The sequence below is a fragment of the Heliangelus exortis genome, chromosome 3, assembly GCF_036169615.1.
Source record: "Heliangelus exortis chromosome 3, bHelExo1.hap1, whole genome shotgun sequence".
NCBI classification, from domain to species: Eukaryota; Metazoa; Chordata; class Aves; order Apodiformes; family Trochilidae; genus Heliangelus; species Heliangelus exortis.
The window spans coordinates 112862340-112884931 of NC_092424.1; the positions used below are offsets into that span (position 1 = coordinate 112862340).

Sequence of the window (22592 nt, forward strand, 5' to 3'; positions counted from 1 at the left end):
TCAAAAAAGAACTAGAGGAGAAATGCAGCATTGGTCGAGTTATACATTTTTATTTTCTAATAGGTACAATACTAAAATAAACACAAATTAAAAAAAACTTTTATTAAAACAAAACTGTACAAAAAAGCAGTTATACTACATTTTAATTACAGAACAGTCTACTGTCCAAAAGGCACTAATCCAGAATAGGAGATACAATGATACAGGACTCATTTTAACTATTTTAATCAATACAATAGAGCACTTGTTTCTCTGTCCATTCACATACAGAAACAAGGACTTTTGCTACAGTCATTACACATTGTTATAAATATGAGCCCTACATGGAAAGATGCAGTATCCCTCTCCCTGGGCCAAAATTCAGTTCAAACAACGTTAGAAATGAAAAAGAAATCAAAAGAGAGGCCAGGACAGAAGGGAGGAGGTGGGGACTCCAGCCTCTCCCAGTCCCTGCCACCCCAGGGAGAGGGGACAGATTAGAGGAGCTCTCACCTGCAGTTTGGAGCTGGGAAGGCAGAACATTCCTCTGGGATGGAACTGGAAGAGGAACACCCACCACCTTGTGCCCAAAACCTTGTTATTTTGTTCCTCTACATCCTGTTTTATCTAGTTCTCCTTCAAAAACCTTTTTCCCTGGAGAGTTCTCCACTCCATGATGGGTAAGGAGCAACTCCCAAGTGCACCAAAGGGAGAAAAACTCTTTAACTTCTCTCCTTGCAACAAATGATGGAATGGACCCATCTTGCAGGTAAACGTGGTGATTTGGGGATGATTTTAGAACATTCTTCTTAAAAAATCAGTATCTTTATTGCAAGGGCATCAAGCAAGGAGAAGATGGCCCTTGGCCAAGGAGTTGCCAGGACTCTTCCCGGGGCGATGGACCCAAGGGTCACCAAGCACCCAAGGTGAGGTGAGAGCCCTACCAGGGATGGAAGGAGGTGTCTGAAGTGGCACAGGGACAGTCAGAACTTCTTCCCTCACCAACTTGCCTTCCTGAAAGCAAAAAACCACCCTCTGGCACCTGCAGGCAGCTGTGGGGGGGAACCTGAGCTCCCCGCAGCACCTTCCTCCATGCTGGGATTACCTGAGATTCACCCCGTGCCACCCTGCTCCTTCCTTCCTCCTCCTTTCTTCCCATAAGCACTGTCCTGCCCCAAGGACCTCTCAATCCTCCCAACTGACCCTATTTCTTTCTTATTTTCAAGCTGAGGACCAGTAGCAAAGCTGCTCCAAGACTGTAGATGATGCAGAACACGTGTGCCAAGAGCGATCGACCTGCCTATGAGTATCTGAAGTTACTACCAGGAGTAACAACACAATGCACCTGTTAAATAAGTGAAATATTTCATCCTTAAGCTGAAAGAGCAGAGCCCTGGTCAAGATCAGGACCTGGGTAGATTTTGTGAGGTTTGATGTGGAGCATTCCCCAAGTTTTTGAGGGTGGGAGAGAGATACTGCACCTTTTGAACAGTGTCATACACATAAGACAAAGACAGGCATCTGGATGTTAACAAAAATAAGTGACAAAGAAATATGATTAAACAAAATCTCTTCTCACATCATCCTATACTACATCCTCCTTCTGCTTAGCAGAAAATTGTACGTACACAAAAATACAAATACACAATTTTGTAGAACAGTCTGATTTTAATATATTTATATATATTTATATTTATATGAGTGGCAGGTTAGTTCATTATATAGAGCTTTTTGCACTTTTGGCTCATATGCAACAAGGCTTTATAAATTCAGCTTTAGCTTTCATTCAGGTTTTATAGCTTCTTGAACATTTGTTTTCACATTTAAAGCAGCATCCAATTTTGCAAGAGGAGTTGGTGGTGGCTACAGCAAGGATCAGGTCAAGAGGTTATTCGGGGGTGGTGGGAGGGGAGGAGAATATACATTCCAGTGTGTGTGTGTGTGTGTGTGTGTGTGTGTGTGTGTGTGTGTGTGTGCTCATGTAGAAAAAGAACAGACCATGAACATACAACTCCAGGATACCAAGTTTACCTCTTGAGGTAGGCAGAACACCTACAGCAGATGAGACACAGGTCCCGTGCTCGGCGGGAGAAAGGAACACGCGGGTGGAAGATGCTGACAGAGGAATGCAGAGACACCTAAGAGCCTGGTGGTGACCAGAAGAGGTGGGACACGGCTCACCTTGGGTTGCTGATGGGTTTGGGAGACACATGGAGAGACCAGAGGTGACTGCCAGCCACCCAACACACCTGGTGCTTCCATCCCAACCACGCTCGCTTGCCCTTCCCGGGGATACGAGGTGGATCCCAAACCCGCTGCCCCGAGCCCAGGTGACAGTGGGACAAAACTCAGACACACAAAATTTTAAAATGAAGAAGAAGAAGACTCCCCCACCTGTCTTGGGGACACCCACACCCTTGTCTGTGGGTTTTGCTGCTTTTTTTTTTTTTTTTTTTTCTTTTCTTTTCTTTGTGTCTCTGATACCGTTCCGCTGTCGTTTCACTTCTAGGTTTGCAAGACTTCCCACTACATTAATCATTTTTTTTTTCCAATTACAACCACTGCTACTGACAATCACTTGGTTTAGGGAAAAAAAAACCAACCCCAAACAAAAACCAACAAAAAATCAGTGTTAAAAAAAAAAAGGCATCTCTAGAGCAGGGTGGTGGCACAGCTCTGAATGAGCTGTGGGTATTAGAGGCTCCACAACTACTTTATTTTCATTAGTACCCCAGCAACAGATTCTCATTTGATCATTGCTTATATCAACACCCATCAACATCCTACAAGCTGATTTTCTGTTCTCTGCAAGAGAGATGTCCTTACAGCTTTCCTTGCCAACAGTCATTTCCAAGCTTTCCCAACTCATTCGTTACGAAGTTGTCAAGAGTGAAAACAACATTTTGTTCCCAGTGAAAAATAAAACATCTACATATGGATTGCTTTCATTTTCTGAATCCTTAACTGGTACTAATACATCTTAATAGTGTTCTGTTATGCCTTTTACTATCCCTTACTGCAATTCTTTAAATTAGCACTGACATCTATTTTTTAATTTTTTTTTTTTTTTTGTTTAACCCACCTAAAATTCTCCTGTATGTTCACAAAATTATAACCACCAGCCAATAGTTACAATTATTCTGACAAAATGTTTAGCAGGTGCTACCAGAAAAAAATGAAGAAGACAGGAAGAAACTGCCTCTGTGATTCCAAAAAGGGGTGATTCAAATACATTTATCAGTTTTGCCACCCAGAACCTCAGATGTGGGGTTTTCCAGGTGTGTTTAATGCACAGAGCTGCTTGGACCTGCAATCCAAGAGGCAGTTTCCTACTGAATCCTGTTCAAGCCTCTCCCCCTCTTCAACATCCACCCCAAATTGGAGATTGCTAAAGGTCTGGCAGAGGAATGAGATTTATTTATAAGATCCCCCCCCCCCCCAAAAAAAAAAGAAGACTGAAAAGCAAGGGGGGGTGGCATGAGGAGGGAGCCAAGATTTATTTCCAGATGGATTCTGTGGGGCTCCAGACTCCCACCACACACCTGGAACTGGATGTGTGGATGGACTGCAGGGAGGGCTCTTTTCTTTAAAGGGAAATGAGGTCTAAATCCTATTCCTCCAGCTCACTCTGGAGTCCTGTTACTCACTTAGGCACTTTTTAAATTGACACTAAGTAAAAAAAAAAAAAAAAAAAAAAAAACAAGAGAAAAAAAAATTTAAAAAGTACTGCACATATTTCACACTCCCCAGGCTTTCGTCAGCCTTGGGAAGATCATAAAGACCAAGAGGGAGACAGCCAAGGCAATTTGTCAAGAAAATAGTGCTCCCCATGGACACAACTGACTTTTATTTGTCACCCTTTGATAGAACTCCTATTCAACTAAAATCTAATTTAAATTTGTGATTCCTGTATTATCTTTAAGGTACGAGCCTGCCCGATGGTGCTTCCGTGGCACCACCAGATCCTTTTCTCATCTCAGACCTGACATCTGCCTCCTTGAGGAGATGTGGGGCTCTCCCAGTTTAAACCAGTAGCAGGGCACGACGTGTTTGCACTAACTGGTGTGCAAGGTTCTGCCTGGAACCCTGGAGAACAACCCTGGCAGCAGGGGTTGGAGGGTACCCAGCAGGATGTCAGGGATGCTACGGGCAGAGCCAAGAGCAAGGCAGAAAGGTTTTTGCTTTTGTGTTTGTATTGCAACAGGGGATGAAACAGAAAATCTGTCCCTTGAGAGAGAACCAACAGGGCTCTGAGCTCAGAGCAACTAGAAACAAGTCACAGGCTTGAGCTCAGCACAGGAGCTCTCAAGATGACATCAAAATCTGCAGCAAAGCCAAAAGAAGAGGAGAAAATTCAGTGGGTAACACTGAGTGGTGGGAAGCTCCAAACCCAAACTCTGCTTCTGTTGTGATTTTTCATGGAAAAGTAGTTTCAAGTTTCTCCAACCATTAAAATCCTAACAAAAAGCTACACTGGCTGCACAAAAGTGACCCCAAACCCTGGGTGAATGAAGGAACCAGTAAAGAAGACAGCAAAGAGTTGCAGAATCCACACACCCTGTCCCAAACCCTCACCCTAAAACCACAGACAACAGCACACTGACCAAGATCAACAACTGCCCAAATAAAGCAGCTTCCAGCACTAAGTGCAAGCAAGACAAAATAAAATGAATGAAAAAAAAACCAAAAAAAAAAAAAACCCCACTGCCTTGTCCTCTCTCTGTGAACCATGGTCCAGCACCTTGGAACTATCTTATTTCACAAGGGAGGTTGCAAGTAAAGAAAACTTGCTGCAAATTGAGTGAATTTCTGAGATGTTTTTTCTTAAAATGGTAAGAGTAGACAATTTTTTTCACATTTATACTGCACTGTGGACAATATATATCTGGACTTCAAGTAAGCAATTGACAGGACCCCATCTAACAGTCAAAAGGAAAGGTGAATGTCTCTTGACTTGGCCTAAATTAGCATTAAAATAATTTTAAAATGTCTATAAATATGCTGCTTGAATTTGTGTAGACAATAAAGTGCCTGTACAGGAAAAAAAGAGAAGGAGAAGCAGAAGAAAAGCAGAGAAGAACAGAATGAAAATGCTAAAAATCAGTGTGAAAGGAGAAAAAGGGCTCAGAGAGCAACAAGTGAGTCCTAATGAGTGGGAGAGGCAGCAAGCAACCACCACAAAGAACCCAACAAAAGAGAGAGAAACCTGAGCACTGTAGTTGTGTGCAAGAAACTTCCAATTACTCTGTTCAGAAGTGCTGCCATATCTGTGGTATTTTTGCAAAGAAGATGGCTGAGTATCTGCAGAAGTGCACAGCCCAGTACCACTCTTCCTAATAAAAAGACAGTCCAAGTATTAATAATAATAATTATTAAAAAAAAGATTATACTTCCAAGTTACTGTTTCCCTGATTTTGATTTGCTAATCACAGAATCACAGAATGTTTAGGTTGGAAGAGACCTCCAAGATCATCCAGTCCAACCTTTGACCAACACCATAATCTAAGCATCAAAACTGAAATGAGGGTCAGAAGGAGAGTTCCTGACTAACCAGGCCTGAAAAACAGGAGATCTTTCAGCTAGCAGAAAATCTGGAATATTTCATAAGACTGAACCAAATCTAAGCTTCAGTACTACACTGGACTGCTTTTTTTTAGCCTGGAAATAACAAATATCCCATATTTAGAGACCCACAGAACAACAGGTTTGGGTCAGAGCACTTTAATCTCAGTAAACCACCAGTAAGCCAAGGTAAAATAGAATTAGCAGGCTGTCAAGCAGCTTGGATGAAAGATTAAAAAAAAATTACCTCTAGGAGAAGAACAAAGTTTTGGGAAATAAGGTGTGACAAATTCAGTACCAATGATAACCAACTTCAGAGGAAAGGGAATGGCTCAGAGCAGGTGGAGGAGGTGTAACTCAGATCTGGAATTCCTTCAAGGAAACACAGACTCTTCAGAGAAGAGTTTTCAGGTTAGCAAAGAAGACTTCTGGTGGCTGTGAGATTTTTTGAAGCACTCTGGCAATCGATTAAAGTATTTGTTAAAAAAAAAAAACCAAACCCAAACAGTTGCTTGAGGCACTGCAGCAAGAGGAAACGGTCAGGAATGATCCATTTTTTCCTTCCATGTGGAATGGTTTTTCATGTTGAATGTTCTTAGGTTGGAAAACACTACAAGGTACCCTCAACAACCAAATGTCTCATGTTATGAACAGGAACAAAGAATTTAGGCTTAGAAATTCAGACTGACCTGGGCTTCTGGTTATTGGTTGCTTTCCATTTTTTATTTTTGAATCAGAAGCAAGAAGAACAGTTGAACTTCCAGAGCTACTTTAACTGGTATGAAATAACCATCCTGGGGACAGCAGAATAAACAGACTGAACCTGGAAAATACTGGAGCAAACCAGAGTAATAACAGCAGCAAAGAGACACCCCTGGTTATCAACAGTACATTTGTTTGGTTCCCATTTTGACAGAAGTACAAGTTGTAGGAAGATATTTATCACTCATAACTGGAACTTCATGTGGTTGAGAGACATAAGGCACAAAATGTTCTCTGATGGGAAGTCAGACTTTTAAAAGAAGTTCTTACTGCAGAGAACCTCTCTGGTACTCAAATCTCTTCTGAATTATTAAATGCTACAAACAGGTTATAACTGGAAAAGACAAGTCTTACCTCTTTGGAATCACAGTTTTACAGTTAAGGCCAGAAGGGACCAGTCTGTCACCTACATGGAGACCTTGAATATTAAACACCCACCAAATTCCTGATGCAAACTCCCTAATCCTTCCTACTTCATCCAACATGATGAATGAACCACCCTGCCCTTCCAAATGCAAAAAATAAAAACAAAAAAATCCCCTAACTGAAAGTGTCTGCCTTTACCACAGAGCTCTTTACAAATCTTATCACTTGTAGCCAATAGATTTATAAATGTGCAGTGGAGCACTTTGCACCCAACAAACACATTTACAAATATCTTCTCAATATCCATGGATACTTCATTGACTCTTAACTCCTAATTTGTTGCCCCAATTTTCAAGCCTACTTCCCTGAACTGAATTACTGGCAATGCAACTTCAGAGCTGTTCTGTGAATAACTGAGTACTGTTGAAATCTCATGGCAGGTTCTCAGCTGATGTTACCTCTTACAGTTCTGCACAAGTCATCTCAACAGGATTTCTTTCCTCCAAGCACCTGGAGAAAGAGGACCATGACTTAAGGAGCTCTGAAGGAAGGAAGAGTTGCAGATTTAAACTGTTCTTGGCCAGTAAGCAGCTGTGGGCCAAGATCTAAATGTTTAGTTAAAGCAACCTCTGCAGCAAAGAGAACAAAAAGCACATCTCAAACTCTAGCAACAACTCCTAACCAAACCTAATAATGCTACAGGGTGTGCTGTGAAGACACACTGGCCCAAAGCAATGTACACTGGAGATTTCAGAGCTTGTCAGAAATTCCTTCATCAAGAAAGCACCAGAGATGTTTGCACTCCTCAAGCACCAGTTCCAAGTTTTGTGCAGTACACTTGGTCTTTCCCAGCAAGAGGCTGAATTTCTTGTCTGCCATTTTGACCCCAGGGTAGCTCCACCTGAACTCAGATCCCTCAATCCAGGATGCAGAAAGCTGAGATGCTCCTGCTGCTATTTTTCCACTCCAAAATTACAGCAAACTTTGTGAACAGAAGAACAGTTTGAATGTAGCAAGGGAGAATCTACTTTGGTCTTGTAAAGATCTGCTTACTTGTCATAGTGCATAAATGAGATGGTGGGCACTCTGGGCTAGGAAAAACTGGTCAGTGAGCTGATATTCTGAGTTCCTGGCTCTGGTCAGTTCCTGAAGGGTATTTTCAGTACTGTCTCTATAGTCCTGCCAAAGAGAGATAGCAGCAACTTTATCAGCAGGCAGACTTTAAAAAAAAAAATAATTAAAAAAATCTAAAGTCAAACGTGCTTTGAGGAATGGAATATAGGCTTAACATTCTTAATAGAATCTAGTAGGTGAGAAATATTAATTAATAATTTACTTTCATTATCTCTTTGCCCTCCTTGAGCGATCTGACAGACAAACTTTGTAAGTAAAATGTATTTTTAAATCTCAAATGATGTAAAATAGATCTCAGAAGGCTAAAGTCAACCTCTTAATTACAGAGGTGGGTTATTTAAGCTACATGTGCCTTCTTGCCATAACATGGAAGACTTTAATTAGTTAAGGAGAAGGGGTGAGGAGGGGAAGGTGAATTGAGGCCAGAGACAGCAGCAAGTTAATGTCTAAAGCTATGTCCTAAAAAAGAAGTTGCTACCATTGCAAGTACCACCAGTGGTAACTGTGCTGGAAGAACTGAAGTACCCATGACCCACAGCAACATGGGATGAGATTTCAGTACAAAGAAGCTGAAAAGTCACTGGTGGATTTAAATAAGAGCCTGGAGTAGTGAAGTTCTTAACTTTCTTTGCCCATCTGTTGGAGTCAGGAATCTGCTGAATTTTCCTAATGTGACTGAGTCTCTATGGGTGTATCTAAGTACAAAAAAACTCCAGAAACCTCTCTGATAAATAACCACAGCAGGAAAAGAGCCCTAGGGAAAAATATTGTCAAGAAATTTCAGGGTAAAAATGAAGCACAGGCTCTGCAGTGCTCAAGACTGGCCAACAGATCAGGTTTCTCATGCAAATACAGAATAAAAAGGCACATAACCCCCTATGAGTGATGCTTTTTGAGACTCCAGCAAGATAAGAGACAGATTACAATGTTATTTTAGTTCACCACCATACATCCTCTCCTGTTGTGGATGGCTGGGATGCCATTCAGACTATTCTGAGATTCCTTCAGAAAAAGGTGAGTGAGGTCCTATCACTAAAGAGACAGCAGACAGCTTGAGGACAAGATGGTGATTTCCTTGGTAACAACTCCTGATAAGGCTTCCAAACCAAGACACTGAAGAGCTGGGAGCAGCAGAGAAGAGCAGATTCATCCCCTGCCTCAGGAACCAGAGGACACCAGTGCAATTGGTCCCTTAAATCTGTGGGCAGGGTGAAAAGCTGGGATGAGCATTCAGTGGAGTCCTGGAGCTTGGCTTCTCATCTTCCTCAGTGCTACAACTTGAAAACAAACAGAGAAGAGCTAAACCAGAGCCCTGGGCAATCTGCAATCAGGCTGTCACACACAAGCAAATGTCTGGTTTGTTTCTAAAGCAGACTGAGAAGCAATTTATACATGAGCAAGGGAGAGAGAAAAACCATAAAAGGAGGAGAAGCAGCTTTGCATAGAAACCCAAACTCAGTTTCAGTCCCTGCTGTTCTAAGTTACCATCAGGAACAGGTCATTATTTAAGTTTAGGGAGTAGCTGTGTTCCAAGTGTCACTAATAACACTGGTATTAAAGAGAATTAGGGGGTGGAAAGATCTCCTGTTTTCAATCACAGAAAAGACAGAAATCCTCTTAATTATGACCATGCCAATCCCCATCTTTCTAAAGCAGCTAATTACATGTCAGGAGGACACCCAGTCGTTCAAAAGAGCTGCCATCACTTTTACTGCCACACTCTCCTGCATTTATCCTACCCATCCCAATTACCCTGGCTGCAGTTTGAAAGGATTTAGCAGAAGTGTGCTGGCTGTTTTGATCAGCAGAAGACACCCATTTCCATTTAAGAGAGTGGGGAAGAGAGGGAATAAATGGCAGAGAGAGCCTCCTGCCAAGGCAGCTGAGCAAGAGATGCACTGTACATACAGAAACATCAAAGCCCCATTACACAGTTCACTCCAGTTCAATGGTTTCAATGGTTTTTCAGTTCACTCCTGCTTGAGCTGTTGGCCAGAGCACTCCAAAGCTTGCTGGAAAGAATGGGGAAGAGCACAACACTGCAGCAATTGAATCCATTAGTTAGTTTTCTGCAGCCTGATTAAAAAGGGCATTTAAAATAAGTTTTCTGATTTATTTCCCAACCCCTCCCCCCATCCCCTGCACCCAAAATCCTCTCCTAGCTCCATGACATAAGCTGTCAATATTCTTACCTGGGTACTGCACTGATAAGCAGTCTGCAAGCACCACAGAGCATATCTTAGTATCTTGAAAGAGCAAAATGTATTTGTTTACTTCTTCCAGCAAGCTCAAGCTGGAGCCTGGTACAGATTTTCATACAGAGAGTGTGACAGAAGAACCTCAACAAAAACAAGAGGCTGGTTTGCAAGTGATGGCTGGAACTGTGCCAATATTGCCTCCCCTACAGCCTCACCTACATCAAGGGATGCCTGTGTGAAAACAGGCAAGAATAAATAATTCCAGGCTATTTTAAAGTGATAACACCTAAGGCCAAGGTGAACAAGATGAACAACTCTTTAGATGTTTGAATTTTTCTCCCCCCCGTTCCTGGTGTCACTGAGATTACTTTTAATTATTTGATTTCATTTGTATTTGTTGGAGAAAAAGCAACATCAAAACTCTGTCACCTTACTGACAGTCCTCAAGAACAGCCAAGTCCACTTCTCTACTTACAACACATTTCTCACAAAGGAGAGAAACAATCCTTGTGTGATTGAAATTCAGATTTATAGCTGCCATCTGGAGAAAGCCTCTTTTTTTCCATTAATGTGCAACATTTTTAGTTGGAAAGTTTAAACCCCACAAATCAGGTGACAGTCAGAGATGCTAAAGTGGAGGTTTTGGGGCTTTTCAGCTTGCCAAATATCTGTTGATTCAATATCCTGAGTAAAATATCCCAGCTACAAAAAACAAACCAAACCAAAAAAAGCCCAAGGGGGGAATGTTTTGTTTTGAAATGCCTCTGCAACTCATCTTGGGAACTGCAAGGTACTTTTTGGCCAGGACATCAACCTTCCCTTCCAAGAAATCAGGGTGAAAATACCTGACCCCACAAAACTTTTCAATTAGAGAGGGATACTTGCTACTAAGACACACACAAAATCTTCAGCTGTTCACTGAACACCTTAGGTCACTGTCATACAACACAGTTTTCAAGACCAGTCCTGCTAAGAAAAGCTCCTGCCAAATGATAAAAGCACCACCAGACTCAAGATTATTGCCTACACGCTTAAGACTTTGATTAAAATAATATTAGCAAGTTAAATAACTTCAAAGAGTGCAAGAGCTACTTGGGTGGGAAGCCTTGTCTGAAATAAAAGTAATGTTTATTTTGACAAAAAAACCCAACCAAAATCTCCAATTTGCTGGTAATTACCCAAGGAACTTGAAAGAAGCTGAGGAATGAGGGCTGCCCAATGATGGAGCTGGGGTGGAAGATCACAGACCTACTGGTAAGGAAATTATTACCTGAAATGAGAAGAATTCCATGGATAAAAGGCAGGGGAAGAAGGAGCTGGGGGGGTGGAATCTTCTCCTCCTAAATATCTAAAGCTCTCAGCACTTTGGGCAAAATCTCCCACTGAATCTTAGTAACTCTCAGAGAAAGGTGTGAATCCAGCTTTGCATTTGAGCTGGGACTGATCACACCCCAGGGAACAGCATCCTGCATGAAGTGCTCCAGAGGCAGCAAATTTCTGAGTTCTGCAAACTCCTAAACCAATTTTGCTGGTTTTATCTCTTAAGAAAAATAAAACCTCTGCCTTATGAAACCCTGTTACAACCACCACATGTCTCAGTGACTCAACTTCCCCAAGGAAAGGCCAGCACAACCTTTTCATTTTATTTCTTTGCAAGCAGCATCTCCTTGTGAAAGAGAACTTCATAGCACACAGGGGACCTCAAAATCTTGGGGAACTCATCTCCAGGTTCTTCTGCACCTTCGAGGCAGAGCTCAACACTTGAGACTCTTACCTGACCCCAGGCCAGTCCATACTGGCAAACACTATTACAATTTATTTTCAAAATAACATTCAAATCAGACCTAGAGTATTCTTTTCCCTAGCAGTGGTGAACAGCAAACACTAAAAGAAAAAACAGGAGGATCCAAGTGTCTAATGTGACTCTTTCCCACTTGCACCCTTTCAGCTTCTGATAATCACCAATTTTATGATTTACTGAACCAGAAACTCCTGGTTTATCACAGTAGTCACCACTGGGCTTAAGTTAACTACATTTTTTTCCACTACTATGCTCAGCTAGGTGAATTTTTTTTGCCTGCACTCACAGCAGCAAAACAATGAGAAATCCTCACAAATGAAGGCAAAAACCTGATCTACAGCAGGACTGTTACAAAAACATGGAAAACTTACCAGTCCAATGTTAGGCAATAAACCAAACAGAGTAATTCAAATATCCCTGAAGAACTGTGTAAACAGAGCAAATAATTAATGAAATTTATTACTTATGGCTTGATTGGAGCCTGGAGCTGGGCCCTGCAAATAAAGCTCCCCTGTTAGTAGAACAGGAAAGAGAACTTTTATGAACAACAGAACAGGAAAAAAAACCCCAACAAACAACAAAACAAACCCAACTATAAATTAAGAGGATTTCTTGAAACAAGACAACACGTAGAGATCAGAACTAGTAAATGTCTCAACCTGAGCAGGTTTGCACAGAATCATAGAATAATTTAGGTCAGAAGAAACCTCTGGAGGTCTCTAATCCAGCCCTGTCCAGTTGAGTTCTGAATATCCCCAGGGATGGGGTTTCCACTGCCTTCCTGGGCCACTGTTCTACCACTCTGAGAATGAAAACATTTCTCATTATAACCCTCTGGAATTCTCTTTAATGCCACTTGAGGCTACTGCCCTTCACATTTTTGCTGTGCATCACTGAGTGGAGCCTTTATCTTCTCTAAACTTAACCACTAAGACAGCTGAAAACCAAAATAAGGGACATCCTCAGAGTAAAACCATCCTCTCTCATCCATGTGCTCCAAACCTTCTCATCCCAGCAGTCCTGCAATGGACTCACCCCTGCCCAATCCTGCACACAGAATTCCAGAGGTGATCCCAAGAAGTGATGAACAGAGGGGATTTATGGCTTTCCTGGACCTCCTGAAGGCTCTTCCTGGTGAAATTCCTTACTTGCTGTGAGGGTGCAGAGCTGCCTGGCAACCAACTTGTGCAAATCCAACATGTGGGTACTGGGATGACAATAAAGATGTTTATAAAGTATTCAGAAGATGTCTCTGCAATGCCAGGGAATCAACAGATAAAACATCTACTCATTGCTATGTTGACTTTTTTTTATCAACATAATGCTTTTGTAAATATCTGGGATCTTATACTTCAGGAAAAAGGTAGAGGAATTAAAAAAAAAAAAACCAAACCAAACCAAACACCAAAACAAAAAACCCCAAAACAACAACAACAAAAAAAAAGAAGTGGAGGTAGAAACTGTTGTTTTCAGAAGACTGTAAGAGATAACAACTCAAGTATAAGGACTTTCTGAGGAACAAAATAACAGCCAGAACTTACTCCACAAAGTTAAATGCCATCTGTGCCCCTCACAGAAGAAAAGCATCTTAAATAATCTCTTCTCTATTCACAGAACAAAAAGGTAGATCTAGTCTGCCACTGGATTCACTTCAAGGGAACCCACAGGAGAACAAATTGCAGTTATTCCAGTCTGGCTACAACAAATTGCAACTGAATTGCAGTGCTACAAAACATGAGGCTTAATTTTCAAGAAAATCCAGAAACGGAAAGGCAAAGATGATTCCCATATTGTGGGAAAAAACCTTCAACAAAGGCTAAATTCCAGGACACTCCACCAATATTTTCACTTACTCTGCATCACCTGCCCCTCTCTTGGTATCATCACACCAGTCTCTGTTCCATTTCAGCTAATCCATGTCAAACCAAAAAGTTATTAGCCAAATGCAGAACTCTCAGAATAAAAGAAACAGAACCACTAAGAGCATCCTGCTAGCAGCTGAACTCTTACTCTTCCCTTGTACCTCCATGGTGAAAGAAAAGCCAAACAGACAGGGACAACCCAAAAACTGACACCATGGAACTAAAGTGTCTGATTCCCCAGGTAACTCATTTATTATTTCCTCTTGTAAGGTGGTATTTCCAGACAAGGAGGATCTGCCAATCTCCAGTTGTGTACAAGGGGTTCAACTGTTTAACCTTCAGATATGAGATTGCTGCACGAAGAGAGCAGCAGCTCCCTGACAGAGACAACCACAATTAAGACCAGCTTATTCTACATGAGATGGCACAGACATAAAGTCTTAGTGGTGCTACTTTTGATTCTGCATCAGAGGAACCTAAAATCAGGATGTAAAAGTTCTAATACTGCTTTTATTCTTCTCATATTGCTTAAAAAAGGCGATGCTCGAAATGGTGACATTTAAAAAAAAAAAAAAAAAAAGATGGTGTAGTAAGCAATATTTCTTTTAAAATTGCAGCTGTCCAACAGTTTGAGTCTGTCCTTTTTTAAATGAAACAGCCAGAACAAATGGTGGTGGCAATACCAACATAAAGAGGCCATCGATTATTAAAATCTCCTTACTATAAATCGTGGCTGTTGCTTGTCAGCTTGGTGTGTGACTGAAGTATGAATAAGTGGGTAAAATTCCACTAAGGCTATAGTTTGCTTGATCATTCCACTGTGCAAAAATAGAAATAAAAGCTCTCCCCATCCTTTCACTCCTTGGTACCAAAACATTCATCCACACGTTAAGAAAAAAAACGCAATGGTGCAATGGTCACTGATCCAATCCCTTTCCTGAGTCTGCCCTGATGCTACTTAGGAATTTGCCTACTCAAGAAATGCAATAAAACAGGAAAAAAGACTGCTTCGTTCTGCTTCAGCAATCTCTAGCTAAGGAAAGCACATAAATTTTCCAATGAAATCCATAAATGAAAGGTGAGGCCAAGCCCTCCCTATATATCTTCAAAGTTCCAGAGACAAAGAGGTGCCAACTCTGTGCCCTCTGAAAGCACAAAAATCTCCTCCACACTTACCTAAGCAATTTTCACAAGATTAACAGACCTACCAAGGAGTTAGGCTACGCCTTGACAGGGTTTAGGCTGGCTAAAAACCTGCTGAGGAGCCACACTTGAGGAGTCCACAATATTATCTGATAGTTATGTGAGAGGAAGGGAGGAGAACAAGCCCAGAACCAGGAACTCCCCTTTGTTCCCTCCACCTTCAGAAGCGGAGGGGAGAGAAGGGAAACCCATCCTTCAGATTAAGCTGTTTTCCCCTTTTTAAACCATTCCCCCCATAAAGCAGGGGAATAAAAATGGAATGTTGTGGAAACGCTATGCAAAAATTTTTTTTGCGTCTCGATCTACAAAAATTTACTTTTTTTTTTTTTTTAATTTTTATTTTAAATGGGACGCAGTCCTGCCCGTCTCTAACACTTCCCGTGCTGTTCCCATTGAAACGTTTCCTCTTACCAGCAGCAACATATCATTTTATCAGGATGCCAGGAGATCATTTCCACACAATGCCAGCAGATGTAATTTTCTTAGAAGCACACACAGTTCATCATTTAGATACTAGATGACAAGGTGATCGCAGGGTGACTCTGTAATGCAAGTCTGCTGTTTGGTATTTTGAATTCTCAAATGATAAAAAAAAGACTTATCAAATATAAATATCTTTAAGAAAAAAGTAACAAAAGTGCTACATATGGTCAAGGAAAACAATTCCATTAGTTTCTGCTACTTAAAGTAGGTTTGCTTTACAAATATTACCACATCCATTATCAGTATGGCTTCCAATCATTAATTAAATTGCTCGTAGCAGTATAGCTTTCTCACATCTTAACAAGGACAGAGTAAAGAGAACACAAAACATTCACACCCCATTTCTCAGTTAAGAGATCCTCCTGCCTTTAAACAAACAAAAAGCAGTTCATATTTAGGAGAACATTTATGGTTATCTAGCAAAGGTCAGATGCAAAAGTTCTCCAATAACTTTTCAGGCTAGTAAGGACGTAGGCATTAGTTACACAGATGTGTAAAAATCCACTCACCCATTTTACGACCTTAATACCTTCCTGGAAAACATTGCTTTTGGAAGTGGCAAAGTGGAGAGGTGAGTGGGGCAGGGACAGAAAAAGGCGAGAGGAAGAATAAAAGGTGAGATTGTTAATGACAGATCAATAGAGTCTAGACCTCTTCTGAGCAGGCACTGCCAGCCATGCCAAATAATGAATAGTGGTTTTGAGAAGTGGACTATTGTCCATTAGACATTCAGCTCATTTTTTTGTATGATCCCAGGCTGGGCTTCAATCATGGTCCCAGAGGCAGAAGGCAGTACTTATCCACTAAGCCACGCAGCTTGTGAGAGTAGAGGATGTCTGTGTTGAATATGTGAACATCAACCCAAATGTGTCAATGTGTTTCCAATGGACATTCTCAGCACAGCACCCAAAAGTATTTATCAAGTCACTGTATGACCAGTGAGGCACACGGCTTATTGCAGCTGGAAATGATTTATTCCCATGCTGAAGTGGGGTTTCTAGTGTTCTTTTTACTCTCTGTTGATACTCCCGATCTGGTGTCCATCGACCCTGTGCCACTACCTCAGCTTGCATCCTTTCAGTCTCAGAGAAGGAAAAGCATACAGACTACTTTGTTTTGTTTCACACAATCTCTAAGGGTATCCAAGATTTTACGTGTAGCCTACGACTTGTAATTGAGGGCTGTCTAAAATACCTGGAAGCACTTCGAATGCTAAGACAGAGCAGCAAGATTTTTCTAGCCACTGGGGCTGGGAGAGGGAGGTTGGTTGGCTGATTGATTATTGATTGGGAATTAATACTGAGAGAGTATATGCAAAGGCTGAGGGCACCATGCCATCTTCACAGAACAAGACCCTAACAGCTAACTGACGTACAAGAAACTGCAAAGTTATACTGTAAGAACACATATTAAGGACTGAGGAAAGTCTGCTAAGGTGCTACGTCTAAAACTAAGTTACGTCTCGCTTCGACCCTCCCCTTCCTCTGGTATCAGTCGTCGTCTAGAGCCTCTGTCTTGATCTCGTTGGCTCCTTGCCTGGCCAATGCCAAGATGGTGTGGTTTACAGCTGCCATTTCCACGGCTAGTGAGATGGGGTCTTGGTGGTCACTATGGCTAGTGCTGTCATCCTGTGCCCGCGGGAAGGAGAAGAGAGAAGCAGCGTTACTCCGTTAAGTAGAACACCAGCTCCAACCAGTGTGGAAAAGTCATGGGCTGGGGGGGCAGTGAGTTGTGGGGTTTGTTACAGGGAACTTAGGGAATTTAGGAACGTAGGGAACTAGGAAATCAGGGAATTAGGACACTGGTTTAGGATTTGTTGCCCCTCACTGTGCAGACAAAGGTAAGCGGGGCAAGGAGAGGAGCTCCCGATTCTCAAGAGAGAAATTTGAGGGGGTGAGGGGAATATTGGGAGGAAAGTATTGGATTAGAAAGGTAAAAGTGATACACAAGTTGTGTCAGGAAATCAAACTAAGACAGGAATCACTACCCACAGCAGAAATTCATGCTAGCCCTGCACTTTGAATGCTGTATGGAGTTCTGAGCATCCCATTTAAAGAGGACACGACAGAACTAGGAAAGGGAGAGGGAAGGGCAGAGAGGGGGAAGAGAGGCATGGGGGTGGCTTCCTGATGAGAAGAGGCCAAATATTCAGGTTCTTCAGCTTGGAAAATAAATGGCTGATGGTTGATAAAGTAAATGCTTATTATAAATAATGAGTAAATAGAGAATGTTTGTTTGTGGCTTCTCATGATCTAATAAGCAAGGGCACTCACTGGAATAATGAGAAAATATATTCCAAACAGCAACGGGAAGCACTGCTTTACTTATTACAGTTCAGCTGTAGGATTCACTGATTTTTAGATCAGCCAAAAGTAAAAATAGCTTTAAAAGCAGGGGCTTAGCCAAGTTCTGGCAAAATGAGTCTAGCAGCAACTATGAAAAATGAAAGTGGATACGCTGAGTGGCTCAGGAAGCCTCTCCAAACTACTGACTTTGAAAAGCTGGAAGCTCCTGTAATAAAATCAATCTATAATTGTCCCATTCTTTAAAAATACTTTTTCTTTAAATAATACTACTGACCTCACTCAGAAACAGGATACAAACCTAGGCTAACCCTTGGTCTGAGCCAGTATCCTGTGAAAACACTACACAGCTGTAGGGAAAAAGATGCTGAGAAGCTCCCAGAGTGATTAAAAAAAAACCCAATGGAATGATTTTGGGAGCTGCCTTCTACAGGTGCATAATGGTGCAGACATAAAAGTCCAACAATTCTAGCATATATTTTACAGTGAGTTGTGTGTGTTTCTCAGTCTACATTAAAAAGAAGGCCTTTTTTTAAAGAATAATAATAAGAACTAGCAAAATCACAATGTATTCCCCTTTTAAAATGGGGTATTAATAGTTACCACACCATGATCTTGCTTCTTTTTTATCTCATTATTACTATTATTTAAAGAAAGCAAATGTTAAACATTTATCATGCCTTCCAACAGCCTTTGAGTGCTGGACTTGTGAAATTTAAAATGTGTACTACACATTTTTAAATTAAGATGACAGAAAGAAAATGCTGAGAGGGGGGGGGTCAGAAAAAACAGGATTTGTTGAAATCCTGAAATTATTTAAAGGAATTCACTGATTTACAACAAATTTCAGCCCAATGTTGTGACGTTCACACAGTCTAAGGGCTCCTCAGTAAAGTCCTGGCTTCTGGAGTTTAGCATCTGGATGAACTTTGTGTTATAAAGTGTACAGTGTGGCTGTGGAAAACAGAATTTATGGTTCTAACAGCTATGGGATGTGAAATGGTCACTGGAAGAGCTTGCCATTTAATCCACTTCAGTGCTAATGCCTGATCAGGCTTCTCAGAGGAACCCAGCTAGATTACTGAGAAATGTGATTTTTAAGGACTCTAAAAAAGCTCTTTAAATTTTAATAACCAATTCATTTATCTGGATAACACACAGAAGGAAATATAGTTTGGGAAGCTACATAACACTTTGTCTCAGTATTCCAAGTCCTGTAAGTGACTGACAAGGAATTATCTGTGCTTGGCAGCAGTTTCAAGATATTTTCTATCAGCTGGAGAGCAGCTTCTCATCATTTAGAGCTACCAAGGTTGGTTCCACCAAATCTGCTGGTGATGACCTATAAAAGGGGCCTTAATACCCATCAGAAGCAGAGTGGCTGGGATTGCCTCTGCCAGATTTCTGTTGTTTTGGGCCACAGCCAAGTCTGCCAGGGACTCATTCCAGGACTCTCAGTTGCTATTACAACTCCACCAACATCTTCTCCAATGGGAAACCTCCCTACTTCTCCCAACTGAGTCCAATAACAGTGATCTGCCCATCCCAGCTGCTGGGTGTAGCACAGAACACAGCTCATATCCCAACCAGAGCCAAGTCAGTGAATTGTTTTAAGAGCTCACACAGCCCTGAGGGGTTTGGCCAACACTGACACCTGAATTAAAATTGGGAAGGGGATGCAATACCTGTCAGGAAGGTGTGTGAAGGAAGGGTCACCAACTTTAGGGTAGGTGAGGGCTCAGAGTGCGGGAAGGGGTATTCTTTTGCTAGAGAATTTAAAAAAGAAGTTGCTGTCAAGGGTTAAAAATAACCAAGAAAAATATAGAGAAGAGGCAAGAGTTAAAATGCAAAAAAGAAAAGAAAAAAAAAAAAAGAGACAGAGATTATGTAAACAATCCAAATAGTGGCACATTGTTGCAAAGCAGTATGGAACAGGGACAGGGCCAAACAAATGTCAAACTTGAATCAAATCCTTTCCCCCCACCCTTCACCCTTTGTCTGTCAGTGTCTTAGGGACAGCTCCTGAACCACTCCTGGTACTGCCACAGGCAAAGAGAGGGAGCTCAGCACCTTCCAGAAGGGTGGGCAAGGTGGTATCTTGGAGGGCAAGGTTGACAAAAGGGATTATAAAATATCCTGGGCAGGGGCTTCCTGCTGTACTTCTCTGGGTACCAGATAAACAACTCCCAGGAGCTGTGGCACAGGCTGTAACACAAATACTTCTTGCAGAAAGAAACAATAGGTGCAAGAGGAACACACATGCTTGGTTTTGCAGGGAAACATGTGGGTGCCTGATATATTGGAGCAACTACTAAGGACCTGGACATCCTTTCTGGAGGGTGAATAACTAGAGCAGTGCCAGAGGTAAGGAGAGCACAAGTCAGGCACGGGGCCCTGGGTGAGTTAACACTCTCCTAACATTTATCATACATTGCGTGTGGTATGAATGGTGTAACTTGCTTGTTTGGAGCAGATCCTCCTGTCTTCTTCTACCTTCTCTGCTTCTCTGCCTCCCTCTGAACATCTTCCCTCCTCCTCCCCATTGCGTACTTGCCAAGTGTCCTGTTGTATGACAACAAATCCATGTGGGTGAATGCTGCTTGCTCAACACATTCAAAAAGGGGAGCTGTGCTCTTTCACTTTCCCCATAACAATTACACAAAGGCAGAATGAAAACAAGAGAGAGACACCTGGTTTGCCAGAGGTAGGAGGCCTCTTCCATGTGTCACTCTCCCCTTTTTGTGCCACACACAGCTCAGTCCTGGTGCTTACCTGCTCGGAGTAGTCGTTGCCATCCACGTCGTCACTGTTGGAATGACCTCCTGGACTCTGTACATCTATTCCATGGCTCTCCAGGATTGCTGCTTCTTCGAAAAAAGCAAATGGATCCCTAATTTATCTGATGCAGTAGAATAAATAAAAATAACTACTTCCCCCTCCCCCCCCAAGAAGTTAGAAGAACTGGAAGAACAGAGTGAATTCTTAGCCTCTTCCTCCTCACTCTCCAAGACTTGGGAAGGGAGCACTGGTTTGCCTGAAATCCTTCCCTGCCAACTAATAGTGTGAGAGTAAGAATCCTTGTTTTCCAGCCAGTCTTATTAAAAATTAGCTTAATTTCTAAAGCACTGAAGTGGCAAAGGCATTCCCTGAAGATCTTCGTAAATACTTTGGGCTGGGCAAGATTTGAGAGGTGTGGGGAGGGTCTGAAAACAGATGGACATTTTTTAAAGTGATTTAATTAGCCACACAAATCTTCACCTTCCAGAAAGATCCATGCATCTAAAGGTGCCTTTGGTCTTTTTTCATCTCTTCCCAACCTTCTTCCCCATACAGCACAGATCCAGCTATAGCTCCACCCACCTTAAACTAACTTTGCTTTGGTCCCCTTAGGTACAGGTAAGTTTAATTTGAAGAAGAAATAAATCTAGGTTAAATTTCAGTAGCACATTAAATGCCATAAAAAGAATGTTTTCTTATTTACAAACACAGCAAAAAGAAGCAATCAGTAAAAGGGGTGTAATATTTCCAGAAATCCTGGTAATAGGCAGGTAGAGATCTGTGTTTCTCTGTATTCTGTGAACATAATTCTGCACAGTATCTAAGTGCAGAAAATTTTGCATGCACTGCAGATGTTTGCTAATTCCTGGCCACTATAGTTGAGCTTCTTTGCATTCAAATGTCTTATGTTTATTCACATTACAAGGTCTCCTTCCTACAAGTTCAGAGTCACTTCTGATTTCCTGACAATCAGCTACTGGCACAAAGAACCTTTGCAGGGCTCACTCTGAAGTGACTTTTGTTTTAACCTCATCATCAAGAAAAATTATTGCTTTGTTCCAGCCTCTTGCCACACTGTGCATTTCTAAGGAAAGCAACAAGGAGCACAGGTTTATCCAGAATGAGAAGCTGGCTTGCAGAACCCTTCCTGCCTGTATCTGAGATGTAAAACAACTCATCTGGATCCCTCTGGGGTCTCAGGAAGAAAGTCAGCCCCAGATTTGGCTGAAAAAGCAAGTAAACAGGCCAGTGGTAAACAGGCACAAGGAAACTTACAGCCAGATAAAAGCTCTTCACAGGAGTCACTTTCCATTTAGACAGCATGCTAAGGTTGTGAACTTGGAATTGTCCCCATGTCCCTTATTTCCAATGCAGATATTTTGAGGTTTTATTTTAGATTTTATTTTGGATACCCAATGCTCCTTCCACCAACAAAATTCCCACTTTGCTTTTCAAAACTGATCTTCTGGTAAAACTTTGTTTTTCCTGCATCACTGAGGGAATTCCATAGATTTATTTCCTACCCATATTTTAGATTTTTAAAAAAATCTGGAATGGCAAGAGACTAATTTTAAAAATGGCTTCACCTTTCTCAAACAAATATCAGAACTTCAAATATTTTCATTAATATAATCTTATGGATTATCTCCTGAGCAAGGGTAGGTCCTAAACCTTCAAGCAGGCTCTCTGATACATTACCAATATTGGCTCTTCTCTTGATTTCCTTTCTTCTGTTGGCAAACCAGTTGTACACTTTAAGGGAGGTAACTCGCTCCAAATCCGATAACTTTTTTCCTATTAAAGTAGCAGGGAAGAAAAAAACAACCACATTGTTACTTGCTGGGTTCTAGAGGTTGGCAGAAGACCCTTCTCTGTGTGATAAAGCCCTGAGACAGCACTGAGAAGTGTTCAGTTACTGAAAATAAAGACAATTTCATGTGAATCAGAGTGCTGGGCCTGGCCGCTATGGTAATAAATTCCAAATAAATTCCAAATATCTCTCTAAAGACAAAGTAGTCTTTCTTCTTTTTTTTTTTTTTTTTCTTTCTTTTTTTTTTTTTTTTCTTTCTTTCTTTTTTTTTTTTTAAATCCAAAATGTAAGGAATTTCTTTGCAGCTTCAGTCAACTAAATCCAGAGCCTTGGGAGAAAAGAAGGTTGCTT

General features: G+C 41.5%; 1 protein-coding gene across 19 annotated transcripts in view; it reads right to left on the reverse strand.

Annotated features, from left to right (window-relative positions):
- Positions 1–34: 34 nt before the first annotated feature.
- The window catches only part of HMBOX1 (homeobox containing 1), a 137069-nt gene continuing 114511 nt past the window's right edge, over positions 35–22592 (reverse strand). For 6 of the 19 annotated variants that reach the window (XM_071742230.1, XM_071742231.1, XM_071742222.1 and 3 more), the window contains 4 exons: positions 22130–22225; positions 20426–20520; positions 20084–20215; positions 35–16978 (listed from right to left, as the gene is read on the reverse strand). In XM_071742230.1, coding sequence (XP_071598331.1) covers positions 16841–16978; positions 20084–20215; positions 20426–20520; positions 22130–22225 — 461 coding nt within the window. In that variant the 3' untranslated portion in view covers positions 35–16840. Of the gene's footprint in view, positions 16979–19338; positions 19420–20083; positions 20216–20425; positions 20521–22129; positions 22226–22592 lie in introns of all 19 variants that reach the window. The other 13 variants (XM_071742236.1, XM_071742228.1, XM_071742229.1 and 10 more) reach the window with 11 other exon arrangements.